This window comes from Dendrobates tinctorius, unplaced genomic scaffold, assembly GCF_039654945.1.
Source record: "Dendrobates tinctorius isolate UK_male_01 unplaced genomic scaffold, ASM3965494v1 ptg000033l, whole genome shotgun sequence".
NCBI lineage: Eukaryota > Metazoa > Chordata > Amphibia > Anura > Dendrobatidae > Dendrobates > Dendrobates tinctorius.
This window is the reverse complement of record NW_027361701.1, coordinates 9,069,791-9,095,002: the sequence shown is the minus strand read 5'-3', so window position 1 is coordinate 9,095,002 and position 25,212 is coordinate 9,069,791. Positions and strand designations below refer to the sequence as shown.

At 48.6% G+C, this 25,212-nt stretch overlaps 1 protein-coding gene across 6 annotated transcripts in view; it reads left to right on the top strand.

The window, feature by feature from the left end:
- Positions 1-25,212, top strand: part of UBN2 (ubinuclein 2) — a 236,664-nt gene that overhangs the window by 105,184 nt on the left and 106,268 nt on the right. For all 6 annotated transcript variants that reach the window (XM_073572986.1, XM_073572985.1, XM_073572984.1 and 3 more), the window contains one exon: positions 3,834-3,952. In XM_073572986.1, coding sequence (XP_073429087.1) covers positions 3,834-3,952 — 119 coding nt within the window. The remainder of the gene's footprint in view (positions 1-3,833; positions 3,953-25,212) is intronic.

Genomic DNA, 25,212 nt, shown 5'->3' with positions numbered 1-25,212 from the left:
ATGCCCCATATAATGCTGCAGAGTGTATAATGGTGGCTCATATAACGCTGCATAACATACGGTATGCCCCATATAATGCTGCAGAGTGTATAATGGTGGCTCATATAACGCTGCATAACATACGGTTTGCCCCATATAATGCTGCACAGTGAATAATGGTGGCCCCAATGCATGATACGGTAATTTATCGTATTGCCCAAGTGATAGGATTACCGGTAATCCTATCATGCTGCTGCTGCTGCTGCCACTGCACAGTGAATAATAGTGCTCCCAATGCACGATAATTTATTGCCCAACTGATAGGATTACCAGTAATCCCATCATGTTGCTGCTGCTGGATTTAAAAAAAAAAAAAACACTATATACTCACCTCAGCTGCTTCTCAGCGTTGCCGGCCGGCTCTTCAGTGACTCAGGCAGAGGGCGCGTACTATCTACGTCATCGCGCCCCCTGACCTGTACGTCACTGCCAGAAGACGGAAGACAGGAGACCGGCGCGCAGCGACTTGGAACGCGGACAGGTGACTATTGCAAGTGCCGGGGGCCTGAGCCAGCGGCGACACCGGTATGTGACCCCCCCCATAACGCGCCGGTGTCCCCGCCAGCTCAGGACACCAGCACTTGTCCCGCTGACAACGCCGGCCCTATCATCACCCGCCGGGACACTGACAGGCTGCAGGGGACCGCGGACATATACCGGGGACCTCCTCCCTGCATCGGTAAAATGTAAGTCACAACCGTGACTCGAATATAAGCCGAGGGGGGGGGGGGGGGATGGGGTCCTTTTTCAGCCCAAAAAGGGGGCTGAAAAACTCTGCTTATATTCGAGTATATACGGTAATTAACAAAAAAAGTGTGAAACTGAAAATATGTCTTATTCTAGGTTCTTCAAAGTAGCCACCTTTTGCTTTGATTACTGCTTTGTACACTCTTGGCATTCTCTTGATGATCTTCAAGAGGTAGTCACCCGAAATGGTCTTCCAACAGTCTTCAAGGAGTTCCCAGAGATGCTTAGCACTTGTTGGCCCTTTTGCCTTCACTCTGCGGTCCAGCTCACCCCAAACCATCTCAATTGGCTTCAGGTCTGGTGACTGTGGAGGCCAGGTCATCTGGCGTAGCACCCAATCACTCTCCTTCTTGGTCAAATAGCCCTTACACAGCCTGGAGGTGTGTTTGGGGTCATTGTCCTGTTGAAAAATAAATGATGGTCCAACTAAACGCAAACCGGATGGATTAGCATGCCACTGCAAGATGCTGTGGTAGCCATGCTGGTTCAGTATGCCTTCAATTTTGAATAAATCCCCAATAGTGTCACCAGCAAAGCACCCCCACACCATCACACCTCCTCCTCCATGCTTCACCGTGGGAACCAGGCATGTAGAGTCCATCTGTTCACCTTTTCTGCGTCGCACAAAGACACGGTAGTTGGAACCAAAGATCTCAAATTTGGACTCATCAGACCAAAGCACAGATTTCCACCAGTCTAATGTCCATTCCTTGTGTTCTTTAGCCCAAACAAGTGTCTTCTGATTGTTGCCTGTCCTTAGTGGTTTCCTAGCAGCTATTTTACCATGAAGGCCTGCTGCACAATGTCTCCTCTTAACAGTTGTAGAGATGTGTCTGCTGCTAGAACTCTGTGTGGCATTGACCTGGTCTCTAATCTGAGCTGCTGTTAACCTGCGATTTCTGAGGCTGGTGACTTGGATGAACTTATCCTCCACAGCAGAGGTGACTCTTGGTCTTCCTTTCCTGGGCCAGTCCTCATGTGAGCCAGTTTCTTTGTAGCGTTTGATGGTTTTTGCCACTGCACTTGGGGACACTTTCAAAGTTTTCCCAATTTTTCAGACTGACTGACCTTCATTTCTTAAAGTAATGATGGCCACTCGTTTTTCTTAGCTGCTTTTTTCTTGCCATAATACAAATTCTAACAGTCAGTAGGACTATCAGCTGTGTATCCACCAGACTTCTGCACAACCCAACTGATGGTCCCAACCCCATTTATAAGGCAAGATATCCCACTTATTAAACCTGACAGGGCATACCTGTGAAGTGAAAACCATTGAAGTGAAAACCATTTCCGGTGACTACCTCTTGAAGCTCATCAAGAGAATGCCAAGAGTGTGCAAAGCAGTAATCAAAGCAAAAGGTGGCTACTTTGAAGAAGCTAGAATATAAGACACCATTTCACTTGATAATCCAGGCATGGTATGTGAAAACAGCTCCATGGAGTAATCAGTAGTATGGCCTGCGTCATCCTTCAATCTTGGTTGGGGTGAAGGACACAAGGAAAGGTGTGGTTCATGAACATGAGCCTCCAATGACGACTCAGTGCTTTTACTTTTTACAACTGAAGAAGAGGAGGCGATAGAGCTGGAGGCTGAGTCAGCAATGTAAGACATACAGTACTTTCAGTTGTTTCTCACTATTTAGTTAATTATATAATTCCACATGTGTTAATTCATAGTTTTGATGACTTCAGAGTCAATCTACAATTTTCAGTTATGAAAATAAAGAAAACTCTCTCTCCCTCTCTCTATCTCTCTCTCTCTCTATATATATATATCTATATATATATATATGTATATGTATATATATATATATATATATATATATATATATATATATATATATATATATATATTAAATTATTTTTTTTTTTTAATTGGGGGCAGGTCACTGAGGCTGCCCTAGAGTACAGGCATAAAGATTAAACAACCACAATCCTGCTGACAGTTTCCCTTTAAATCGGCCACCAGTGGAGCTGGAAACAGTTGATTGATTGGGGGCAGCTGGGTTTCTTACCCCCACCAATGTATTGATTACCTATCCTAAGAACAGGTTATGAATATCTCAACTCCTTCACCCCTCAAGCCATGGCCATTTTTTTTTTTTTTTTTTCGTTCTTCTTTTAAGTGACACCATTGATTTTACCATGTAGTGTGCTGGAAAACCGAAAAAAGTTCCAAGTGCCTTGAAATTGCAAAAAACAAGTTCAGTTCCACGATTGTTTATTATGTTCACTGTGGTAAAACTGATCTGACAATATGATTCCGCAGGTCCGTACGACTACGCAGATACCAAACGTATAATTTAAGTGGTGAAAAAAAATCAAAAATTGAAATGAAAAGGTTTTTGAGTTTTGCTGCCATTTTCCGAAACCTGTAACATTTCTGTTTTTTGTGGTCTGTGGCTGGTTGAGGGTTTATTTTATGCATCCTAAGCTGATGTCTTTGATACCATTTTGGGGTACATATGATGTTTTGATTGCCTGTTATTGCATTTTATTGCAATGTTGCAGTGGCCAAAAAACACTTGCCGTATATTTCGGTTTATAAGACGCACTTTTTTCCCCCAAAATTTGAGGAGAAAATGGGTGTGTCTTAGAATGCAGATATACCTTACTGGCCGCAGTGGAGCAGGGTCACAGGGTCGCTGATGGGATGAGGGGCTGTTCGGATGTGCCGCACTCTGTCAACATTTTGCGAAAGGCCAAAGCCCCCGCAGTTCTATGCTGTGGACACCGGGAAAATGGCTGCCGGGGGCGGTGCATGCACAGATGGAGATCTTGGCACCAAAATGTTGGCAGCCCCCACAGCACCGGAGACACGAGTCGCCCTGCAGCAGCACAGACACCCGCAGCGGTGGGCCGCACATCCGTACACCCCCTCATCCCAGCCTGCCGAAACGCAACACTCTTACCTCCTCCAGCAGCGACCCTGGGACACACCTGTAAAATCTTTTTAACTTTTGTTCCTCTGCATGCTCTACAGCTGTAAACAGCTCTATGTTGGTGGTTGATAGATTATTTATAAAGATGCTTTTTATTTATACCAGGATGACCGACTGAAAGAACCAATAGAAAAATTAAAAGCTGCAATCAGCCATGTGATGCCTGGCCAGCTGAGTAGATACCAGGAGGAGTGTCAAGCACATAACCAAGCTAGAAATGCCAAGTATGTGTATGAGCTGCTTTGTTATACCCTCCTACCGTGTCTTGCTTAGAAGCTAATTGGTTTCATTATGCAGATTTCTATGTTTGTCAGTCAAAGCAATTGTAAGTTTCTGTGCGCTTGTTAAGTGTCTGTACATAGATGGCTAACTGAAAAGATGGTAACACATTGCAAGCTTTCGAGATTACTCAGGTCTCTTTATCAGGCTAGACTAATGGACATGTCACACTAAAGGTACTGTCACACTTAGCGATGTACCAGCGATCCCGTCCAGCGATATGACGCGGTCAGGATCTCTGGTACATCGCTAAGTGGTCGCTAGTGAGCTGCCACACAGGCAGATCTCACCAGCGACATAGCTGGGGACGGGGGTCGTTACTTACCTGTCACACCAGGCGATCCTGCGTCCTCCCGCCCGGCTCCACGCGTCGCTCGTCACAGCAGGAAGCGCCGCAGGAAGCTGACGGCGAGAAACGGTCCAGCCTGTTCTCGCGCGATCAACGATAACCAGCGGGGGGAGCGGGTTGTAGGTAAGTATCAGACACAGCGATATCGCTAGCAATATCGCTATAACGTCACAAGTTATAGCGATATTGCTAGCGATATCGCTTAGTGTGACATGCCCTTAAGAGATATCGCTAGCAATATCGCTATAACTTGTGACGTTATAGCGATATTGCTAGCGATATCGCTTAGTGTGACATGCCCTTAAGAGATATCGCTAGCAATATCGCTATAACTTGTGACGTTATAGCGATATTGCTAGCGATATCGCTGTGTGTGATACTTACCTACAACGCGCTCCCCCGCTGGTTATAGCTAATCGCGCGAAAACGTCCTGGACTGTTTCTCGTTGTCAGCTTCCTGCGACGCTTTCTGCTGTGACGACGAGCGACGCGTGGAGCCGGGCGGGAGGACGCAGGATCGCCTGGTCTGACAGGTAAGTAGCGACCCCCGTCCCCAGCGATGTCGCTAGTGAGATCTGCCTGTGTGGCAGCTCACTAGCGACCACTTAGCGATGCACCAGCGATCCTGACCGCGTCATATCGCTGGTCGGGATCGCTGGTGCATCGCCAAGTGTGACAGTACCTTAATACAACATCTGAAGAGTCACATATTTATACACAACACAGCACAGAAATAACCCAATAGATAAGACAAGTGATGTGAAGCAGAATAGTCATTATGGGAGAGGGAGAAACATAAATATTGGAACAGTTCATAGATAAGGAGTGTGAAAGTTTTATTGCCCTCTGATTGGGGTCTGGTTCTGTGTTGTATGATGACCCCAGAAGGTTTGAAGAGAATATTCCTTAATTGATGTAAAAAGACATAAATCCATGCAACACATTCATTCCTTCACTGAGTGTGGCAAAAGTTGTCAAATTTATACTCCTCGACTCTTCTGTGTCTGAGACTTGATGTTACCTTTTAATAGAAGTAATTTAATGTCTATCATGCTATGACCGTGGATACAAAAATGTTTTGCCACAGGAAGAGCCATTCTTTTTTTCTTGTGTGGCGATGAGAATTCATCCTTGTTCTCAGTTTTTGCCCTGACTCCCCCACATACAGACCCCCAGTTGGACATTTAGTACAAATGATTAGGTACACCACATTAGATGTGATGCAGCTGAACGTACCTGGGATCTTGTAGTCCTGATGTGAGTTGAGGATCTTTATCTTGTCCGTGGTCATTATAAATGGACAGGTTTTACATTTTTTCTGGCTGCAAGGAAAGGTTCCTGCAGCTGTTGGAGAGGACAGGGAGCTTCTGACAGTGGTGCTTCTTAGATTTGGGGGCTGCCTAAAACACAGCAGTGGGGGGGTCTGGAAATGAATGTGTCGCATGGATTTATGTATTTTTACATCAATTAAGGAATTTGCTCTTCTGACCTTCTGGGGTCCTCACACAACACAGAACCAGACCCCAATCAGAGGGCAATAAAACTTTCACGCTCCTTATCTATGAACTGCTTCAATATTTGTTTATCCCTCTCCCATAATGACAATGCTAGACGTCACTTGTCTTATCTATTGTATTATTTCTGTGCTGTTCTGTGCATAAATGTGATTCTTCAGATGTCGTATTAGTCTATGCTTGATGAAGAGACCTGAATAGTCTTGAAAGCTTGCAATTTGTTACCTTTTAATGGCTAACTGAAAAGATGGTATCAACCACTGAGGACTCTCAATTCTAAATATTCTTCTATCTACTGGCTAACACGGTACAAAGATATCTTTACTGTTCATAGATAGAAACTGTGATGGGTTTAAGCAAACGTCCGTGCACTGATCGCAGTGCACAGGCTGGCCTGACCCCAGTGACATGCTCAGGACCGTGCGTTAGCCCTAACTCTGTCTATTTGCTTAAACAGTAAGCGTCATTTGAATCTTGCTTTCATAAACCAATAGTACACATAAGAAGACTTATCAGAGACATCTACTTGTTTCTGGGCCAGAGCTGATCAGTCATCTTGAAAATTCTCATACTGTCCCATTACTGAGGTCGGAGATGGTGGCTGCTGCTAAGTAAGACTATGTAGATAGGAGGAGGAGCTGCAGACCGAGCTCAGCCCTCCTCCACCTCCTATCTAAATAGAAGTGTATCTGTAACGGCCGCCATCTCTGACCTCAGTAATGGGACAGTCTGTCTGCACTGATTACACATTTTACCTCAGAATTGAGAATTTTCATGATGACTGATCAGCTCTGGCCCAAAAAGAAGCAGATGTCTGATAAGATTTATTATGAAGTCTTATTTTCCAGGTCACCACCTGACAGCACATTGCACATCGGAGGACGTCCATCTCATCCGTAGTGGGACAGGAAACCACAAGAGTTTAAAAGGATCCTCCCCTTCCCATCCCTCAGTGTTTTTCCTGTCCCACTGCGGATGGGAACGACGAGAGAGGATCCGGGCCGTTCCATGCAGATGGTCAGGATCGGGGGGGCTCAGCCTCACCCTTCCTACCTGATAAGATCTGCGGCTGAAACCCGATGTAGGGTCCCTCAGCTTCTCCGGTGTAGCGCTGCTCCCGGACGCAGGGTCGCTTCCCCCTAACGGGGGCTCTCGACCCTGGACGCCACCACCGCAGACCGCCACTGGGGTTCCAGAGCCCGCAAGCGGTCCATCTACAACAGACTACCGCCGGGTGACGCCGTTGTGTCTGGAGGGCGGGAGCGCGCTGTAGCAGGCGCGCGTCAGGCGCCCGCCCCACCGGAGGACAGGCCAGAGCGCCAGAGGCCGGGAGCACGAGCACGTCATTTCCGGCGCACGAGTCACGGGCGCGTCACTTCCGGTGCGCGCGTCACGGACGCGTCACTGCCGACCGGACGCAGTACTTCCGGCCGCGCCGCTGTCAGGACACCTCAGGCAGTGACAGCCCGGTACTGAGCACACCACGGCGGCATCGTCCCATCAGGAGAAGGGCAGGCGTCCGGAGATTGGAGCGGCAGCGACAATAGAGGCGGTATGCAGCTCTGCTCCGCAAGGCAGGTGGCAGGGGGAGCCCGTCACCACTCACATGTATGTGTCTCCTCAGCAGTCAGCGACTTCCATCACCACCAGCATGGAGGACCAGGCAAAGACGGAAGCAGGAGCAGAGTGCCAGGGTCACGTGAGTAACCTCTGAAGAGGTCACTGGAGGGCCCCGTAAGAATAAACCCCATAGAACCCGTATTTTATATGTTCTAGGGGGGAACCTCTACCTCTGAGAAAAAGGAGCCTAAACGGAAGGATAAGAAGTGTCCGGTCTGCTCTAAAAAGCTAAAGGACACGTGGCATAAGACCCTTTGTGACGCATGTACAAAGCGTATAATGGGGGAGGAGCAGGCTACGTTTATGTCTAATATGAGAGCAATAATTAGGGAGGAAGTGCAGGCCTCGGTATCCGGCCTAGCCACCTCCCAGGCCCCGCAGGCGAACCCCCAGCCATCCAGAAAAAGACAGAGGGAGTCTGATACGTCATCGGAAGGCATTCTGTCCGACTCTGACGCAGAGGAAGAGGAGACTAGAGAACACCCAGAAAGGGGGAGAAAAATACTTGTTTTCGTCTGGGGATACGGACTAACTATTGGGAGCGGTGCGGCAGACTATGCAGATTGAGGAACCCCCTCCTTCCCTCTCAATACAGGACGAAATGTTTGGGGGATTACGCTCCCAGACTTCGATGGTCTTCCCAGTAAACACCCACATACGGGCAATGATACTGGAGGAGTGGGAGGAGGCAGAGAAGAGATTAACTATTCCCAGGGACTTTAGGTCACGTCTACCATTCGACCCTGAGGAGGTTAAAGTCTGGGAAGAGATCCCTAAAATTGATATTCCAGTAGCTAAAGTATCAAAGAAAACGGCAATTCCGTTTGAGGATTCCTCAAGCTTGAAGGAACCCCTAGATCGGAAGGCAGACGGGCTCTTAAAAAGGGCCTGGGAAAGCTCAGCAGCGGTCATAAAGACAAATATAGCCACGACATCGGTAGCACGCTCCATGCATCTGTGGATAGATGACCTAGAGGAGCATCTGTCAGACAGAACCCCGAGGGAAACAATCCTAAAATCACTCCCCTTGCTTAAGTTGGCTACGGGATTCTCGGCCGACGCCTCAGCAGAATCAGTTAGGTTCTCGGCCAGAAGCCAGACCCTGTCAAACACAGCCAGAAGAGCTATCTGGTTGAAGAATTGGACAGGCGACATGCAGTCAAAAAATAAACTCTGCTCAATTCCTTTCTCGGGGGACAGGGTCTTCGGGCCCGTGCTCTACGACATTTTAGAGAAAGCGTCGGATGAAAAAAAGGGTTTCCCTGAGGAGAAACTTAAAAGATACCAGCCCTTTCGTAGGCCCCGTTACAACCAGAGAGCGGACTACAGGGGAAAAGGTAAAACGGGTAGATGGAGCTACCCCAAAGGAGGCGAAGGTAGAAATAGGAATAGAGATAACATCTTTTCCGGCCCAGGGTCCAGCTCCCGGAGGAAATGACGCCACCAGAGTAGGGGGGCGATTACTCAAGTTCCCGGGAGAGTGGCAAAAGGTCACCTCCAGCCCCTGGGTATTACAAGTCATCTCAAAGGGGTACAAAATAGAATTCAGCTCCCTACCCCCGAACAGGTTTCTGGTGACCAGTTCACGCCTCAGTGCAGCTTCCCCAATGTGGTTGGACATCCAAGATCTCCTAGACATGGAAGCAATTACTCCGGTCCCCGCCCAGGAGGAAGGCAGAGGACACTACTCGAGTCTCTTTGCAATAAAAAAAACCCTCGGGGGAAACCCGAACAATAATAAACCTAAAACCTCTGAACAAATGGGTGTCTTACAGGAGCTTCAAAATGGAATCTATAAGATCCACGTTTCCCCTTCTGGGAAGGGATGTGGTAATGTGCACTTTGGATCTAAAAAACGCTTATCATGTCCCTATCCACCCGGATCACCAGAGATACCTCAGGTTTGCGGTCGAGAAAGATGGCACAATATACCACTATCAGTTTCGTTGCCTGCCCTTCGGCCTAGCATCGGCCCCGAGGGTCTTTACAAAAGTAATAATAGAGGTGGTGGCCTACCTAAGGGCCCGAAATATCACGGTGGTCCCATACTTAGACGACTTCCTATTTATAGCCGATTCAGCAGCCCAGCTCAGGATCGACTGTCAATCCTCAATCTCCACGCTGCAGAGTTTAGGATGGATAATAAATTGGGCAAAATCAGATCTCATACCCAAACCCAGAGTAAAATTCCTGGGGGTCATGTTAGACTCAGAAAAAAGGATGTCGTATCTACCAGCCGAGAAACAGACTTCAATGCCGAAGAAAATTCGTCAGTTCTCGAGAAATCAGGTATCGGTCAGAGATGCAATGAGGATCCTGGGGCTGATGACTTCTTGCATTTCCTGTGTCAGATGGAGTCAGTTCCACTCCCGCGACCTCCAACACGCAATTCTAACATCCTGGGACAGAAAACAGACTTCTCTGGACAGGAAGATACAGTTAACCCTCCGAGCCAGAAGATCGCTTCTATGGTGGACCATTCCGAGAAACCTAAAAAGGGGGTGTCTCATGGGTCCAGTCCCCGGAGGTTGTAGTGACGACGGACGCAAGTCTATTCGGCTGGGGCGGACACGTCGCAGGAAAGTATTACCAGGGGCAATGGAGTCCAGAGGACAGCAGAAGATCCTCCAACGTCAGAGAACTACATGCGGTCTGGAAGGTGCTGCTCGTCTCCAGGCCCCACGTGAGAAACAAACACGTCAAAGTCCTGTCAGACAACACCACAACAGTAGCCTTTCTCCGCCATCAAGGCGGACCAAGACATCCCACACTTCAGGCCTTAGCAGATCAGATTTTCGGATGGGCAGAGAGGGAAGTCCTCTCAATCTCGGTCGTACATCTGGAGGGCTCTCGGAACCAGATCGCAGACTTCCTCAGCAGGAGAAGGGTGACAGCAACGGACTGGGAGCTCAACGACGATGTGTTCAGCAGCCTGTGCGATCGTTGGGGACAACCAGCGGTAGACCTGTTCGCGGACAAAGAGAACGCAAAGCTTACGACCTTCTACTCCCTGAACCCCCTGGAAAATCCGGCAGGAATAGATGCCCTATCACAGTCTTGGAGCAGGGGTCTGTTGTATGCCTTCCCGCCCCTAGCCCTCATTCCACGGGTCCTCAGAAAAATCTGCGAGGACAGAGCCAGCGTTATATTGATAGTTCCCTACTGGCCAAGAAGAAGCTGGTTTCCCCTACTCAGGAAGCTAGCGGGCGAGGAACCCATTTTTCTACCAAGAAGGAAAGACCTCATCCATCAGGGTCCGGTCCTCCATCAAAAACTGGAAGCTTTCCAGTTGTCAGCCTGGATCCTGAGCGGCATGTCCTAAGGGCAAGAGGTCTATCGGACGAAGTCATTTCTACTCTACAAGCAAGTAGAAAGCCCGTGACCGCGGCAATATATAATAAAATCTGGAAAAAATTCTGCAGCTTTTGTGGGGAGGAGACAGTCGGAACTGACCAGCCTGACATCCCGAAAATACTAGACTTCTTACAGGAAGGGTTCAGGAAAGGCCTTAGACCCAGTACTCTGAGAGTACAAATATCAGCCTTGAGTGTATTCTATGACACAGCCCTATCATCACACCCATGGGTAGCCCGGTTCTCGAGAGCGGTGCAAAGGCTTAAACCCCTAATTAGGAACAGCATACCAACTTGGGACCTTAACCTAGTCCTCAATACGCTTTGCAAACGGCCATATCAGATAGGGACAGAGATAAATATTCGTAATCTCTCTCTTAAAACAGCCTTAGTGGCAGTCACCTCAGCCAAGAAGTTAGGAGAACTGCAGGCCTTATCAACCCAGGATCCCTACTTACACGTGTTCAGTGACCGGTTAGTGTTAAGACTCGACCCGGCCTTCCTACCCAAAGTTGTCTCAAACTCCAACATGAATCAGGAAGTAGTACTTCCTTCCTTTTTCCAGTCTCCCAAAAATAGCAGGGAAAAAAGCTACCATAGCTTGGACGTAAAGGAAACTGTGCTCAGGTACCTGGATGCAACCAGACCCTGGAGACAGGATAGTAATCTTTTTGTCCAGTTTAGAGGTCCTAATAAAGGGGAAAAAAGCATCAAAATCGACAATAGCAAGGTGGATTAGGTCCACTATTGGCATAGCCTACAAATCACAGGGTCAAAATCCCCCGGGGAACCTTAGAGCCCACTCAACCAGGGCCATGGCCGCTTCATGGGCAGAAAGGGGGGGCGCTTCGGCGGAGCAGATTTGCAGGGCAGCATCTTGGTCTAGTCTTAGTACTTTCTCCAATCACTATAAACTAGACATAGCATCCACACAACTGGCATTTGGGAGAAAGGTACTCCATGCAGTAGTCCCGCCCTAGGACCAATATTCTTTGGTACTACTCCAATGTGCTGTCAGGTGGTGACCTGGAAAACTGTAATTAGACCTACCGGTAATTGTGTTTCCAGGAATCCATCCTGACAGCACTGTTAGATCCCTCCCGATAATACTTTTCATACAACTGTGATGTAACGTGTATGGAGAATGTTGGTTTAAATAAAATCTGTTTGCATCCATCCAGAGGTGTTACTTTGTGAAATCACTGAGGGATGGGAAGGGGAGGATCCTTTTAAACTCTCGTGGTTTCCTGTCCCACTACGGATGAGAAGGACGTCCTCCGATGTGCAATGTGCTGTCAGGATGGATTCCTGGAAACACAATTACCGGTAGGTCTAATTACCGTTTTCTCCTTCGCCTCATTGGGGGGACACAGATACTATGGGTGTATGCTTCTGCCGCTAGGAGGCTGACACTAAATGGGGAAAAAAGAGGTTAGCTCCTCCTCCGTCGTATACACCCTTGCCCCTATTGCGGGCGGAACTCAGTTTTTTTGCTTAGTGTCCATGGAGGCACACGTCTGGTTTTCCTCCAGACTTTTTCTTTCTTTTTTTTTTTTTTCTTTTCCCATGAAGATGAGACAGGGGTGACGGACCCTATTGAAAGGGTCCGATCTCCCCAAACCATCAACGAGCGAGCACGTGTTGAGTATCGTCTCCCGCACCGTGGGACATTTCTGGGCCGTTTTCCCCAGACCCTTTTTTTATTTTATTTTTACCGTCTATGAAGATGAGACAGGGGCAACGGATCCTATTGAAAGGGTCCGATTTCCCCAAACCATCAACGGGCGAGCACGTGTGAGTGTCCCTCCACGTATCCTCTCCCGCAACAACGGACACAATGCCGGACTTACCCCTGACCACCCCTAGGTATTGAAACCATGGGCTGTACAGAGGCACAAGACTAGTCCGTGCGGCCCCCATTGCTCCATCAATGCTTGGACTGCGGTGCAAGCAAGGCGGCAGACGGTCCCTCTCCTCACCCCCTGAAGGGGTTAGATGGAGCTAGGGTGCCTGCACCGTCCTATTTTGTCAAGGCCCCCTCACATACCTGAGCTGGGAAGCTGAAGAGGATCGTCAGTGAGGAAAGCCGCAGGAGGGCTCCTGCGGCGAAGATCCGGGGCTGGAGCCCTTAGCTGTCAGATGTCACCGGCCATGTATGGCTTAGCGTGGCTGCAGAGCGGTGCGGAGAGGTCCACGCCAATAAGTAGCGCCATTTTTTGTGGCGCCATGGAGTTCGCGGCCCCCCCGTCGCGGGCAGGGGATAAATTGAGGCCGCGGCTTTAGCCGAAGCTAGGCCGCGACCGGAAGTTTCGCCTCCGGACCGCGCGTCACTTCCGGTGGCCCGCCCCCCAGACATGGGCGGCGGTGGATAAATTTAGTCCCAGGCTTCGGAGCACGGCTAGGCCGCAGGCCCGGAAGTACCGCCCCTGGACCGGTTTATATGCTGGCGGTCTGCCCCACAGCTGGTGGCGTGTGATTTTTGTGCGGAGGTGTCCAGGAACGGGGGGGGCGCAGGACTGGGGTAAGTGCTGCCCGGGAGACCACAGGGAAAACGACGTGCTACCTCCTTCCCCCCCATCCCCAGCAGCAGACAGATACTGCATGTCTGAAGAAGCAGCATGCATCTCTTGTCTGGCTGTGTTTCCGCAGGCATAGAGCAAGCGATTATGCAAAGCCTGCGACTCTAAACGCGCCCAGGAGCCCTCCCCTGCGACCGAACCCACAATGCTGGTGTGGGCAGACCGCAGAGGACGAGGCTCGGGATTCCCGCTGTGCAGCGCCCAGAACCCGATGCCTAACAGAACCTCAGTTGTCCGTCCTCCCCTGCGACCGTGACCAATGTGCCAAGCCCCCCAGAGTGGACCCTATCACTGTCACAGCTCATGCAATTGAGTCCCTTCAGGCCCCAAATGGGGGCAGGGACAGTGGCTCGCTGGCCTTAGAGGCAAGAGCCTCTTGCCTGCAGGGGCCACTCTCACTCCGGGCAGACCCGAGGGAAACGAATCCACAAGGTGTCGCCCAGTCCATCCGGTGCCTTGGCATCTGTAAGTTCTGCTTCTCGCTCCCCGTCACCATTGGTGGATAGCGAGCAGACCTCAGAATTCGACTCAGACGAGCCCCTTGACCTGGATACTCCAGCCTCACGTGAAACAGTGGACAGCCTCATAAAAGCCATCAATCAGACCTTGGGGATTGAGGATGATCCCGCAGCGGCTACGGGGCATAAGGTGGCGTTTAAGCGAGTGAAGCGGCCGCACAGAATTTTTTCCTCTCCCCCTGAGTTTGAGGACAAAGTGCAGCGACACAGGGAACGACCAGACAGGCGTTTATCGGGTCCAAAGGGCACTCGAAGCAAGGTATCCATTTTCCCCGGACCTCCGTGAAAAACGGATGGAATCTCCGATGGTGGATCCACCGGTGTCGCACCTAGCCACTATAACCCTGTTATCCTGGCCTAGCGTTTCCTCTATTAAGGATCCCACGGATCGCCTCGTAGAGAGCTCAGTGTGCTCAGTATATGAGGCGTCAGGATCAGCGCTCTCTCCCTCGTTCGCAGCAACTTGGGTAGCCAAGGCCATGATCTCATGGTCAGAATCCTTAAACAAGGTCGCGCAGGAGCAAGAGCTACCTGCAGAAAGACCGGAAATCGCGAGTCAGATCGCGATGGCCTGAGATTACGTAATCAATGCGTCTTTGGATGCGGCCAATTGCTCGGCTGCCGCTAACGCAATTTCTATCAGAAGAGCTCTATAGTTAAGGACATGGCATTGCTGTGGAATCTTGAAGTTGGATAAACTTATCTCCGACTCCACAGGAGGAAAGAGCGGTTTTCTCCCTCAACAAAAGGTCAAACCGCCTTTTTGCCACCCTTTTTAGGCACGTTTTCGGCCTTTCGCAACTCCTGGTGGACCACAGCGGCCAATTCCGCTGCTTCAGGCCGCCCCAACCAGGATAGGGGCGGCAGGTCTCAAAAGAACCAACCTATTGGGGAGAATGCGAACTCAACAGCCAGATCGAGGGGATCCAGATCCCAAAGATAGTCAGCCAAATGACTCAAGGCGCTTGCCAGACGACACCAGCAAGGTGGGCGGCCGGCTACTCTGGTTTCGCCGCGTCTGGTTCAGTGTCGCGCACGACGCATGGATAAGGAGTTGGTGGCCTCAGGTTACAAAATAGAATTTGTCAGATATCCTCCAAGACGGTTTTTTTCTTTCCTGGCTTCCCAGGGTGGATACCCAGGCAAGGGCTCTATTGGGAGCCATCAAATCGCTCCAGCACAGCAGAGTCATTGTTCCAGTGCCGGAACACGAAAGAGCTCAGGGGTTCCATTCCAACCTTTTTGCGGTTCCCAAAAAGGACGGGTCTGTCAGGCCTGTTTTGGACCTGAAGCTTCTGAACAAATTCATCAGGATCAGACATTTCCGGATGGAGTCTCTCCGTTCAGTCATATCGGCCATAGAGCAGTGAGAATACTTGGCCTCAATAGACATCCAGGAGAGCATATCTGCATTTTCCCATTTTGCCTCCTCATCAGAGGTTTCTACGCTTCGCCATCAGCGATCAACATTTTCAGTTCGTAGCGCTACCCTTCGGTCTAGCCATGGCTCCCAGAGTGTTCACAAAGGTTATGGCAGTTGTCATGGCCACACTGCATTCTCGAGGCATAGTCGTCTTGCCTTATCTTGACGACCTCTTGGTCAAGGGCCCGTCAATACGGGCATGCGAGTAAAAGGTCAACATCACGCTAGATACTCTTGCCCGCTTAGGATGGTTTGACAATGCAAAGAAGTCATCCCTTGTGCCAGCTCAGAGGATCTCCTTCCTAGGAATGATCTTCGACACTTGCCGAGGGTTGGTAATTCTTCCTCAGGAAAAGGCGCTAGCTCTCCGTCAGGGAGTCCGGACACTTCGCCAAAGAGTCCCTCATACCATCTGATCCGGGATGAGTATTCTAGGGAAAATGGTGGCAGCAATGGAAGCGATACCTGTCGCCCAGTTCCACCTTCGCCCCCTGCAGCACACCCTCTTGTCAGCCTGGGACAAGAATCCTGTCACGCTCTATCGGCGGTGCCGAATGTCCTCAAGTCAGGCAATCGCTCGGATGGTGGATAGCCTGTTCCTCTCTGGCCCAGGGGAAACCTTTCCCCCCAGGTCATTGGTGGGTATTGACAACCGACGCCTGTCTCCTCGTGGGGGAGCGGTGTCTCGCCACCACACAACCCAGGAACGGTGGTCGCCACAGGGGGCATGCCTCCCAATCAACTTATTGGAGATACGAGTAATTCGGCTGGCTCTGCAGAAGTTTCATCACTTTCTAGCAGGCCGCCCCGTCCGGATTCAATCGAACAACGCCAGGGCGGTGGCTTACATAACTCATTAAGGGGGCACCCGCAGCAGAACAACCATGCGCGAGGTGGGGCACGTTCTTCAGTGGGCCGAAGCAAACCATGCGGTGATTTTGGTTGTCCAAATCCCAGGGCGTGGAAAATTGGGCGGCAGACTTTCTCAGCCGGCAGGGTCTTGCATCCGGAGAGTGGTCTCTACATCCCGAAGTTTTTCAGCAGATTTGTCAACTGTGGGGAGCTCCGGATGTAGACCTGATGGCTTCCAGAGTGAATGCCAAGGTGCCCACATATGTTGCTCAGGCCAGGGACTCGCAGGCATTCGCGGTGGACTTGTTGGATCTGCCATGGAACCAGTTTCGCCTCCCATATCTATTTCCCCCACTGCCACTACTTCCGAGAGTCATCAAAAAGATCAAGACGGAAGGGGTGCTGGAGATTCTGCTGGCCCCGTCGAGCGGGGGACGCAGATCTAATGCAGCTGCTCGCCGGCGTTCCTGGCGCCTGCCAGAGCACCCAGATCTGTCTCAAGGGCCGATTTGCCACCCAAACTCAGGGACCCTGTGTTTGACGGCATGGTCGTTGAATCTTGGATTCTAACCTAGACAGGGTTCGTAAGCGAGGTGGTCACTACAATGATTAGCGCCCTGAAGCCTGCTTCACCACAAATTTACCACCACACCTGGAAGGTGTTCTTTGCTTGACGTCGAGGCCGCGGTGTTTCTCCGTTGAGAGTCTCGATCCCCAACATCTTGGCTTTTCTCCAGTCGGGCTTAGAGAGCCCGGATAGCTCAGTCGGTAGAGCAATAGACTCGGGCTTTGCCCCAAGTTCCCTCAGGAGACAAATATCGGCCTTATCAGTCCTGTTCCAGCACAGAATTGCTGCCAATTTGCAGGTGAAGACTTTTCATTCAAGGAGTCTCCCACTTGGTACCTCCCTATAAGGCGCCTATGTACGCCTGGGACCTTAACATGGCCTAAGTGTTCTGCAGAGAGCTCCATTTGAACCGCTTCAGGATATCTCTTTGAGGTACCTTTCCTGGAAAGTGGTGTTCCTAGTGGCCATCACTTCCATCAGGCGGGCTTCAGAGCTGGCAGCCCTATCCTGTCGAGCTCCGTTCCTCACTTTCCATAAGGATAAGGTAGTCCTCAGACCAGACCCTCCTTTTCTGCTGAAAGTCGTATTCTCTTTTCACATTAATGAAGATGTTGTTTTGCCTTCATTTTGTCCAGCACTGGTGCGCCGTGTGGAAAATGCTCTTCAAACGTTAGACCTGGTAAGAGCCCTCTGGAAGTACGTGTCACGGACGGCACTCTTTTGGCAGATGGACACGCTGTTCGTGCTCCCCGAAGGGCGCAGGAAGGGACTCGCTACCTCAAAATCGACATAGCCAGATGGATTTGTTTGACTATTCAGGAGTCCTACCGCATTAGAGGCACGCCGATTCCAGCAAGGATCAGAGCGCACTCTACTCGGGCAGTGGGCGCTTCGGCATCAGGCTTTGGCGGAACAGGTTTGCAAAGCAGTAACCTTGTCCAGCCTGCACACATTTGCCAGATATTATGATAGTCATACTCAGGCCTCGGCGGATGCGAGCCTGGGTAGAAGGATTCTCCAAGCAGCGGTGGCGCACCTTTAAACAAGAGGTGCATGTAGCTTGGATCGGTGAGTCAATCTCCCACCCAGGGACTGCTTTAGGACGTCCCACAGTATCTGTGTCCCCCAATGAGGCGAAGGAGAAACATCGATTTTTGTGATAAACTCACCGTAAAATCCTTTTCTCCGAGACGCTCATTGGGGGACACAGCACCCACCCTATTAGCCAGCATTTATTTGTGATATAAGGGTGGTCCTTTTCTGGACATGTACCTGTATTAAGGCTGATTATGTTGTCCTCCTACTGCTTTGGCACCAAACTGAGTTCCGCTCGCAATAGGGGCGAGGGTGTATACGACGGAAGAGGAGCTAACCTCTTTTTTTCACTTAGTGTCAGCCTCCTAGCGGCAGAAGCATACACCCATAGTATGTGTCCCCCAATGAGCGTCTCGGAGAAAAGGATTTTACGGTGAGTTTGTCACAAAAATCTATGTTTCATGTGTACTATTGGTCTATGAAATAAAAATTAAAATGGTCATGCTTTAAATAGCAGGAAGATTTGCATTCAAAGAAATTGCTATTTTTGGACTACAGGGATGTACCTTACTATAATTTCAAATCCTTTTGGACCTCAGACAATAGGATTTCCTGTTAATTAAACATTTCCTGTGGTTGTAAACAAGCAGAGAGGTCGAGATCACCAGGAGTTAGAAAAGGGATGTAATATAGGTCAACACAATGGCTCACTGGTTAATGCTAGGGTTTGGGGTGCAGATCCTACCAAGGATATCATCTGCAATGAGTTTGTATGTTCTCTCTGTGTTTGCATGGGTTTCGTCTGGTTTCTCCAGTTTCTTACCATACTCCATAGACCTACTTATGGGGAATGTAAATTGTGAGCCCTAATGGGGACAGCGATAATGTCTGCAAAGTGCTGCGAAGTATGATGGGCTCTATGTAAGAAATGCCTAATAGAGAGGTCTAGGCAGCTCCTGCCAAGTTTCCGTGCAGCATCCACATTATGCACACCACTCTGCTACATGCAGAGTAGACACACAGTACTTACTACTGCTGTAAGGATTGAAAGTGCACAACCAGGTGTGCTACATACACTCACTGGCCACTTTATTAGGTACACCATGCTAGTAAGGGGTTGGACCCCCTTTTGCCTTCAGAACTGCCTCAATTCTTCGTGGCAGAGATTCAACAAGGTGCTGGAAGCATTCCTCAGAGATTTTGGACCATATTGACATGATGGCATCACACAGTTGGCGCAGATTTGTCGGCTGCACATCCCTGATGCGAATCTCCCGTTCCACCACATCCCAAAGATGCTCTATTGGATTGAGATCTGGTGACTGAGGAGGCCATTTGAGTACAGTGAACTCATTGTCATGTTCAAGAAACCAATCTGAGATGATTCGAGCTTTATGACATGGCGCATTATCCTGCTGAAAGTAGCCATCAGATGTTGGGTACATTGTGGTCATAAAGGGATGGACATGGTCAGCAACAATACTCAGGTAGGCTGTGGCGTTGCAACGATGCTCAATTGGTACCAAGGGGCCCAAAGAGTGCCCAGAAAAAATTCCCCACACCATGACACCACCACCACCAGCCTGAACCGTTGATACAAGGCAGGATGGATCCATGCTTTCATGTTGTTTACGCCAAATTCTGACCCTACCATCCGAATGTCGCAGCAGAAATCGAGACTCATCAGACCAGGCAACGTTTTTCCAATCTTCTACTGTCCAATTTCGATGAGCTTGTGCAAATTGTAGCCTCAGTTTCCTGTTCTTAGCTGAGAGGAGTGGTACCCAGTGTGGTCTTCTGCTGCTGTAGCCCATCTGCCTCAAAGTTCGACGCACTGTGCGTTCAGAGATGCTCTTCTGCCTACCTTGGTTGTAACGGGTGGCAATTTGAGTCACTGTTGCCTTTCTATCAGCTCGAACCAGTCTGCCCATTCTCCTCTGACCTCTGGCATCAACATGGCATTTCCGGCCACAGAACTGCCGCTCACTGGATTTTTTTTTCTTTTTCGGACCATTCTCTGTAAACCCTAGAGATGGTTGTGCGTGAAAATCCCAGTAGATCAGCAGTTTCTGAAATTCTCAGACCAGCCCTTCTGGCACCAACAATCATGCCACGTTCAAAGGCACTCAAATCACCTTTCTTCCCCATACTGATGCTCGGTTTGAACTGCAGGAGATTGTCTTGACCATGTCTACATGCCTAAATGCACTGAGTTGCCGCCATGTGATTGGCTGATTAGAAATTAAGTCTTAACACACAGTTGGACAGGTGTACCTAATAAAGTGGCCAGTGAGTGTACATATGTATGTACACACACCACTTTGCTGAATACTTGCATATACAGACACCACTCTGCTGCATACAAAAATTTTAGTCTCCCCTCTATTGCTTGCATCTTGCACTGATTTTTAACCCTTTCGTGCCAGAGCCTGTTTTTGCCTTTGTGACCGGGCCAATTTTTACAATTCTGACCACTGTCCCTTTATGAGGTAATAACTCTGGAACGCTTTCATGGATCCCTGTGATTCTGACATTGTTTTCTTGTGACATATTGTACTTTATGGTAATGGTAAAATTTCTTTGATATGACTTAAGTTTATTTTTTTTAAAAAAGGAAATTTTGCCGAAATTTTGAAAGTTTTGCAATTTTCAAACTTTTTAAACCCTTTCTGACATCAGACGTACTATCCTGTCCATGGGACCCGGGCCCCTGTGCCCATGGACGGGATAGTACATCTAGCGCGATCAGCTGCACTCACGGGGGGGAGCGCAGCTGATCGCGGCCGGGTGTCAGCTGATTATCACAGCTGACACCCGGCACTATGTGTCAGGGGCGGTCACGGACCGCCCCCGACACATTAACCCCTGGCACACTGCGAGCAAACACGATCGCAGTATATCGGGGGTTTAGGGAAGCATCGGGAGGTAGGGGGCTCCCTCCGTGCTTCCCTGAGCCTCCCGCAGCAGCGCGATGTACAGCGCTCCTGCGGGGGCCTTCTTCCTTGTAGGTCCCCGGATCCAATATGGCGCCGGGGACCTTCGGGGGCCTGCAAGGGAGGCGTCTTCCTCATGCCTGCTGAGCGCAGGCATGAGGAAGTCTGCTGCATTGTCTGTGACAGATCGCTGATCTGTCACAGCGATCTGTGATGTGACAGATCAGCGATCTGTCACATGACAGTGATGTCCCTCCTGGGACATTTGTAATAAAGTTAAAGAAAAAAAAAAGTGTAAACAATTTATAAAAAATCGCTACATTAAAAAAAAAAAAAAAAAAATATTCCCTAATTCATTTTTGGTAATAAAAAACAAACAATAAAAGTACGCATATTTGGTATCGCCGCGTCCGTAATGACCTGCTGTTACGTGCTACAGAACCACTCAGCACCCAGAATATGTTGTGCAGTTATATGTATGTATAATAGGTTCTATGTGAGATGCATGTCCCTAATGCATCAGCCCACAGCCTGCGCCCCTGGGCAGAGGGGACAAGATATTCTCCTTTTGTCCGCCCTCCCCCCACCTTTGTAATTCCCACAGTAAACATCGGCAGGCTCCGGCCACCTGCGGCTTTTGTAATGCATGTCTGGTCTGCCGCTTTTCTATTGGCCTGCCCTCTGTATCTGTGTGATATATTCTGTGTCCTGTGAGTAAAGTGTTGTCATACTGGAAATACGTGGAGAAGCAGTGATCTTTTATATGCGCCCATGTAACCAAGGAATTCCTGCCAGCGTCATTCATTCAGACTCCAGCCAATGCAGAGTGGACCTCCGAAAAACATGGGGTGGTACTGAAAGAGGTACTCCAGCTTTGTAGACCCCGTTACACTGGTGGCAGCGGCGGGATGATACCGCTTCTACAGGAGGAAAGGAATGAATGGAAAATAACTACCAGAAGTTAAAGAGGACTACATTAAAAGATCTGGTAGAAACCTGAGGGTTGATAGCCAGCAACAAAACAAATGCGGATTTGATAGCAGCCATCATGGAACACGATAGTGCAGCGCCCCCCAATGTGACTGTGGAGGAGACCGAATTCCAGAGGGAGGTAAAGAACAGACTGGCGTTCTATGGCCCAAACCCTGCAGTAGAGCTCATACGAGAGGTGATGGCTGATGTGCGTACTGATCTGAAGGAAAAGATGTCAGAGCGGACCAGGATAGAGATAGCCAAGATGGAGATGGCAGAGTGGACCAAAGTGGAGCTGGCCAAGATGGAGAGAGGAGAGTCCGCGAGCAAAACACAGAATTGTCCTAAAGCCAAATTGGATATAATTCCACACCAAAAATAAAAGAGGATGGACAAAAGTATTGGCACTGTTCGAAAAATCATGTGATGCTGCTCTAATTTGTGTAATTAACAGCACCTGTAACTTACCTGTGGCTCCTAACAGGTGTTGGCAATAACGAAATCACACTTGCAGCCAGTTGACATGGATTAAAGTTGACTCAACCTCTGTCCTGTGTCCTTGTGTGTACCACATTGAGCATGGAGAAAAGAAAGAAGACCAAAGAACTGTCTGAGGATTTGAGAAACCAAATTGTGAGGAAGCATGAACAATCTCAAGGCTACAAGTCCATCTCCAAAGACCTGAATGTTCCTGTGTCTACCGTGCGCAGTGTCAAGAAGTTTAAAGCCCATGGAACTGTGGCTAACCTTCCTAGATGTGGACGGAAAAGAAAAATTGCCAAGAGATTTCAACGCAAGATTGTGCGGATGTTGGATAAAGAACCTCGACTAACATCCAAACAAGTTCAAGCTGTCCCTGCAGTCCGAGGGTACAACAGTGTCAACCCATAATATCCGTCGGCGTCTGAATGAAAAGGGACTGTATTGTAGGAGACCCAGGAAGACCCCACTTCTTACTCCGAGACATAAAAAAGCCAGGCTGGAGTTTGCCAAAACTTACCTGCAAAAGCCTAAAACGTTTTGGAAGAATGTTCTCAGGGCAGATGAGACAGAAGTAGAGCTTTTTGGGCAAAGGCATCAACAGAGTTTACAGGAGAAAAGAAAGAGGCATTCAAAGAAAAAAAACACGGTCCCTACAGTCAAACATGGCGGAGGTTCCCTGATGTTTTGGGGTTGCTTTGCTGCCTCTGGCACTGGACTGCTTGACTGTGTGCATGGCATTATGAAGTATGAAGACTACCAACAAATTTTGCAGCATAATGTAGGGCCCAGTGTGAGAAAGCTGGGTCTCCCTCAGAGGTCATGGGTCTTCCAGCAGGACAATGACCCAAAACACTTCAAAAAGCACTAGAAAATGGTTTGAGAAAGCACTGGAGACTTCTAAGGTGGCCAGCAATGAGTCCAGACCTGAATCCCATAGAACACCTGTGGAGAGATCTAAAAATGGCAGTTTGGAGAAGGCACCCTTCAAATATCAGGGACATGGAGCAGTTTGCCAAAGAAGAATGGTCTAAAATTCCAGCAGAGCATTGTAAGAAACTCATTGATGGTTACTGGAAGCGGTTGTTCGCAGTTATTTTGACTAAAGGTTGTGCAACCAAGTATTAGGCTGAGGGTGCCAATACGTTTGTCTGGCCCATTTTTGGAGTTTTATGTGAAATGGTCAATGTTTTGCTTTTTGCTTCATTGTCTTTTGTGTTTTTTCATTTAAGACAAATTAAATGAAGATAATACCAAAGAATTTGTGATTGCAATCATTTTCAGGAAGAAACTGAGTATTATCTGACAGATTTGCAGGGGTGTCAATACTTTTGGCCACAACTGTAGCTTGCAGAATAAAACAATGCAAAAATAAATATTTTTTATATAAAATGGTTTTCATTGCATAAAAGCGCCAAAACATAAAGAACGACATAAATGTGGTATCGCTGTAACCGTACTGACCCGAAGAATAAAACCGCCTTATCAATTTTACTGCCCGCGGAACGGTGTAAACGCACCCCCCGAAGAGAAATTCTTGAAATGCTGGTTTTTGTTCATTCTGCGTCCCAAAATCGGAATAAAAAGCGAACAAAAAAGTCACGCGCCCGTAAATGGTACCAATAAAAACGTCAACTTGTCCCGCAAAAAATAAGACCTCACTTGACGTTGTGGGTCAAAATACGGAAAAATTATAGCTCTCAAAATGTGGTGATGCAAAAACTATTTTTACAATAAAAAGCATCTTTTAGCGTGCGACAGCTGCCAAACATAAAAACCCGCCACAAATAGTAAATCAAACCCCCCTTAGTTAGGGAAAAATATTAAAATTAAAAAAATGTATTTATTTCTATTTTCCCATTTGGGTTAGGGCTAGGGTTGAGATTAGGGTTAGGGGTGTGTTGGGGTTAGGGTTGAAGTTAGAATTGGGGGGGTTTCCACTGTTTGGGCACATCAGGTGCTCTCCAAACGCAACATGGCGTCTGATCTCAATTCCAGCCAATTCTGCGTTGAAAAAGTCAAATGGTGCTCCTTCCCTTCCAAGCTCTGCCATGCGACCAAACAGAGGTTTACCCCCATATATAGGGTATCGGCCTACTCAGGACAAATTGCAAAACAACTTTTGGGGTCCAATTTCTCCTGTTACCCTTAGGAAAATAAAAAAATTGGGGGCAAAAATATCATTTTTGTGGAAAAAAATGTTTTTTTTTTTATTTTCACGCCCGGACGTTATAAGCTTCTGTGAAGCACTTGGGGGTTCAAAATGCTCACCACACATCTAGATAAGTTCCGTGGGGGGGGGGTCTAGTTTCCAAAATGGGGTCACTTGTGGGGAGTTTCAACAGTTTAGGCACATCAGAGGCTCTCCAAACGCGACATGACACCAGCAGACCATTCCATCAAAGTCTGCATTCCAAAACGTCACTACTTCCCTTCCGAGCCCCGACGTGTGCCCATACAGTAGTTTTCTCCCACATATGGGGTATCAGCATACTCAGGACAAATTGGACAACAACTTTTGGGGTCCAATTTCTCCTGTTACCCTTGGGAAAAGAAAATAAATTGGACTAAAAGATCATGTTAGTGGAAAAAATGATTTTTTTTATTTTTATGCCCGGGCGTTATAAGCTTCTATGAAGGACTGGGGGGTTCAAAGTTCTCACCACATATCTAGATAAGTTCCTTGGGGGGTCTAGTTTCCAAAATGGGATCACTTGTGGGAGGTTTCCACTGTTTAGGTACATCAGGGGCTCTCCAAACGTGACATGGCATCCGATCTGAATTCCAGCCAATTTTGCATTGTAAAAGTCAAACGACGCTCCTTCCCTTCTGAGCTCTGCCATGCGCCGAAACAGTGGTTCCCCCCCACATATCAGGTATCAGCGTACTCAGGACAAATTGCACAATAACTTTTGCAGTCTAATTTCTCCTGTTACCCTTGGTAAAATAAAAAAATTGGACTTGAAGTAACTTTTTTTTGTGAAAAAAGCTAAATGTTCATTTTTTTTT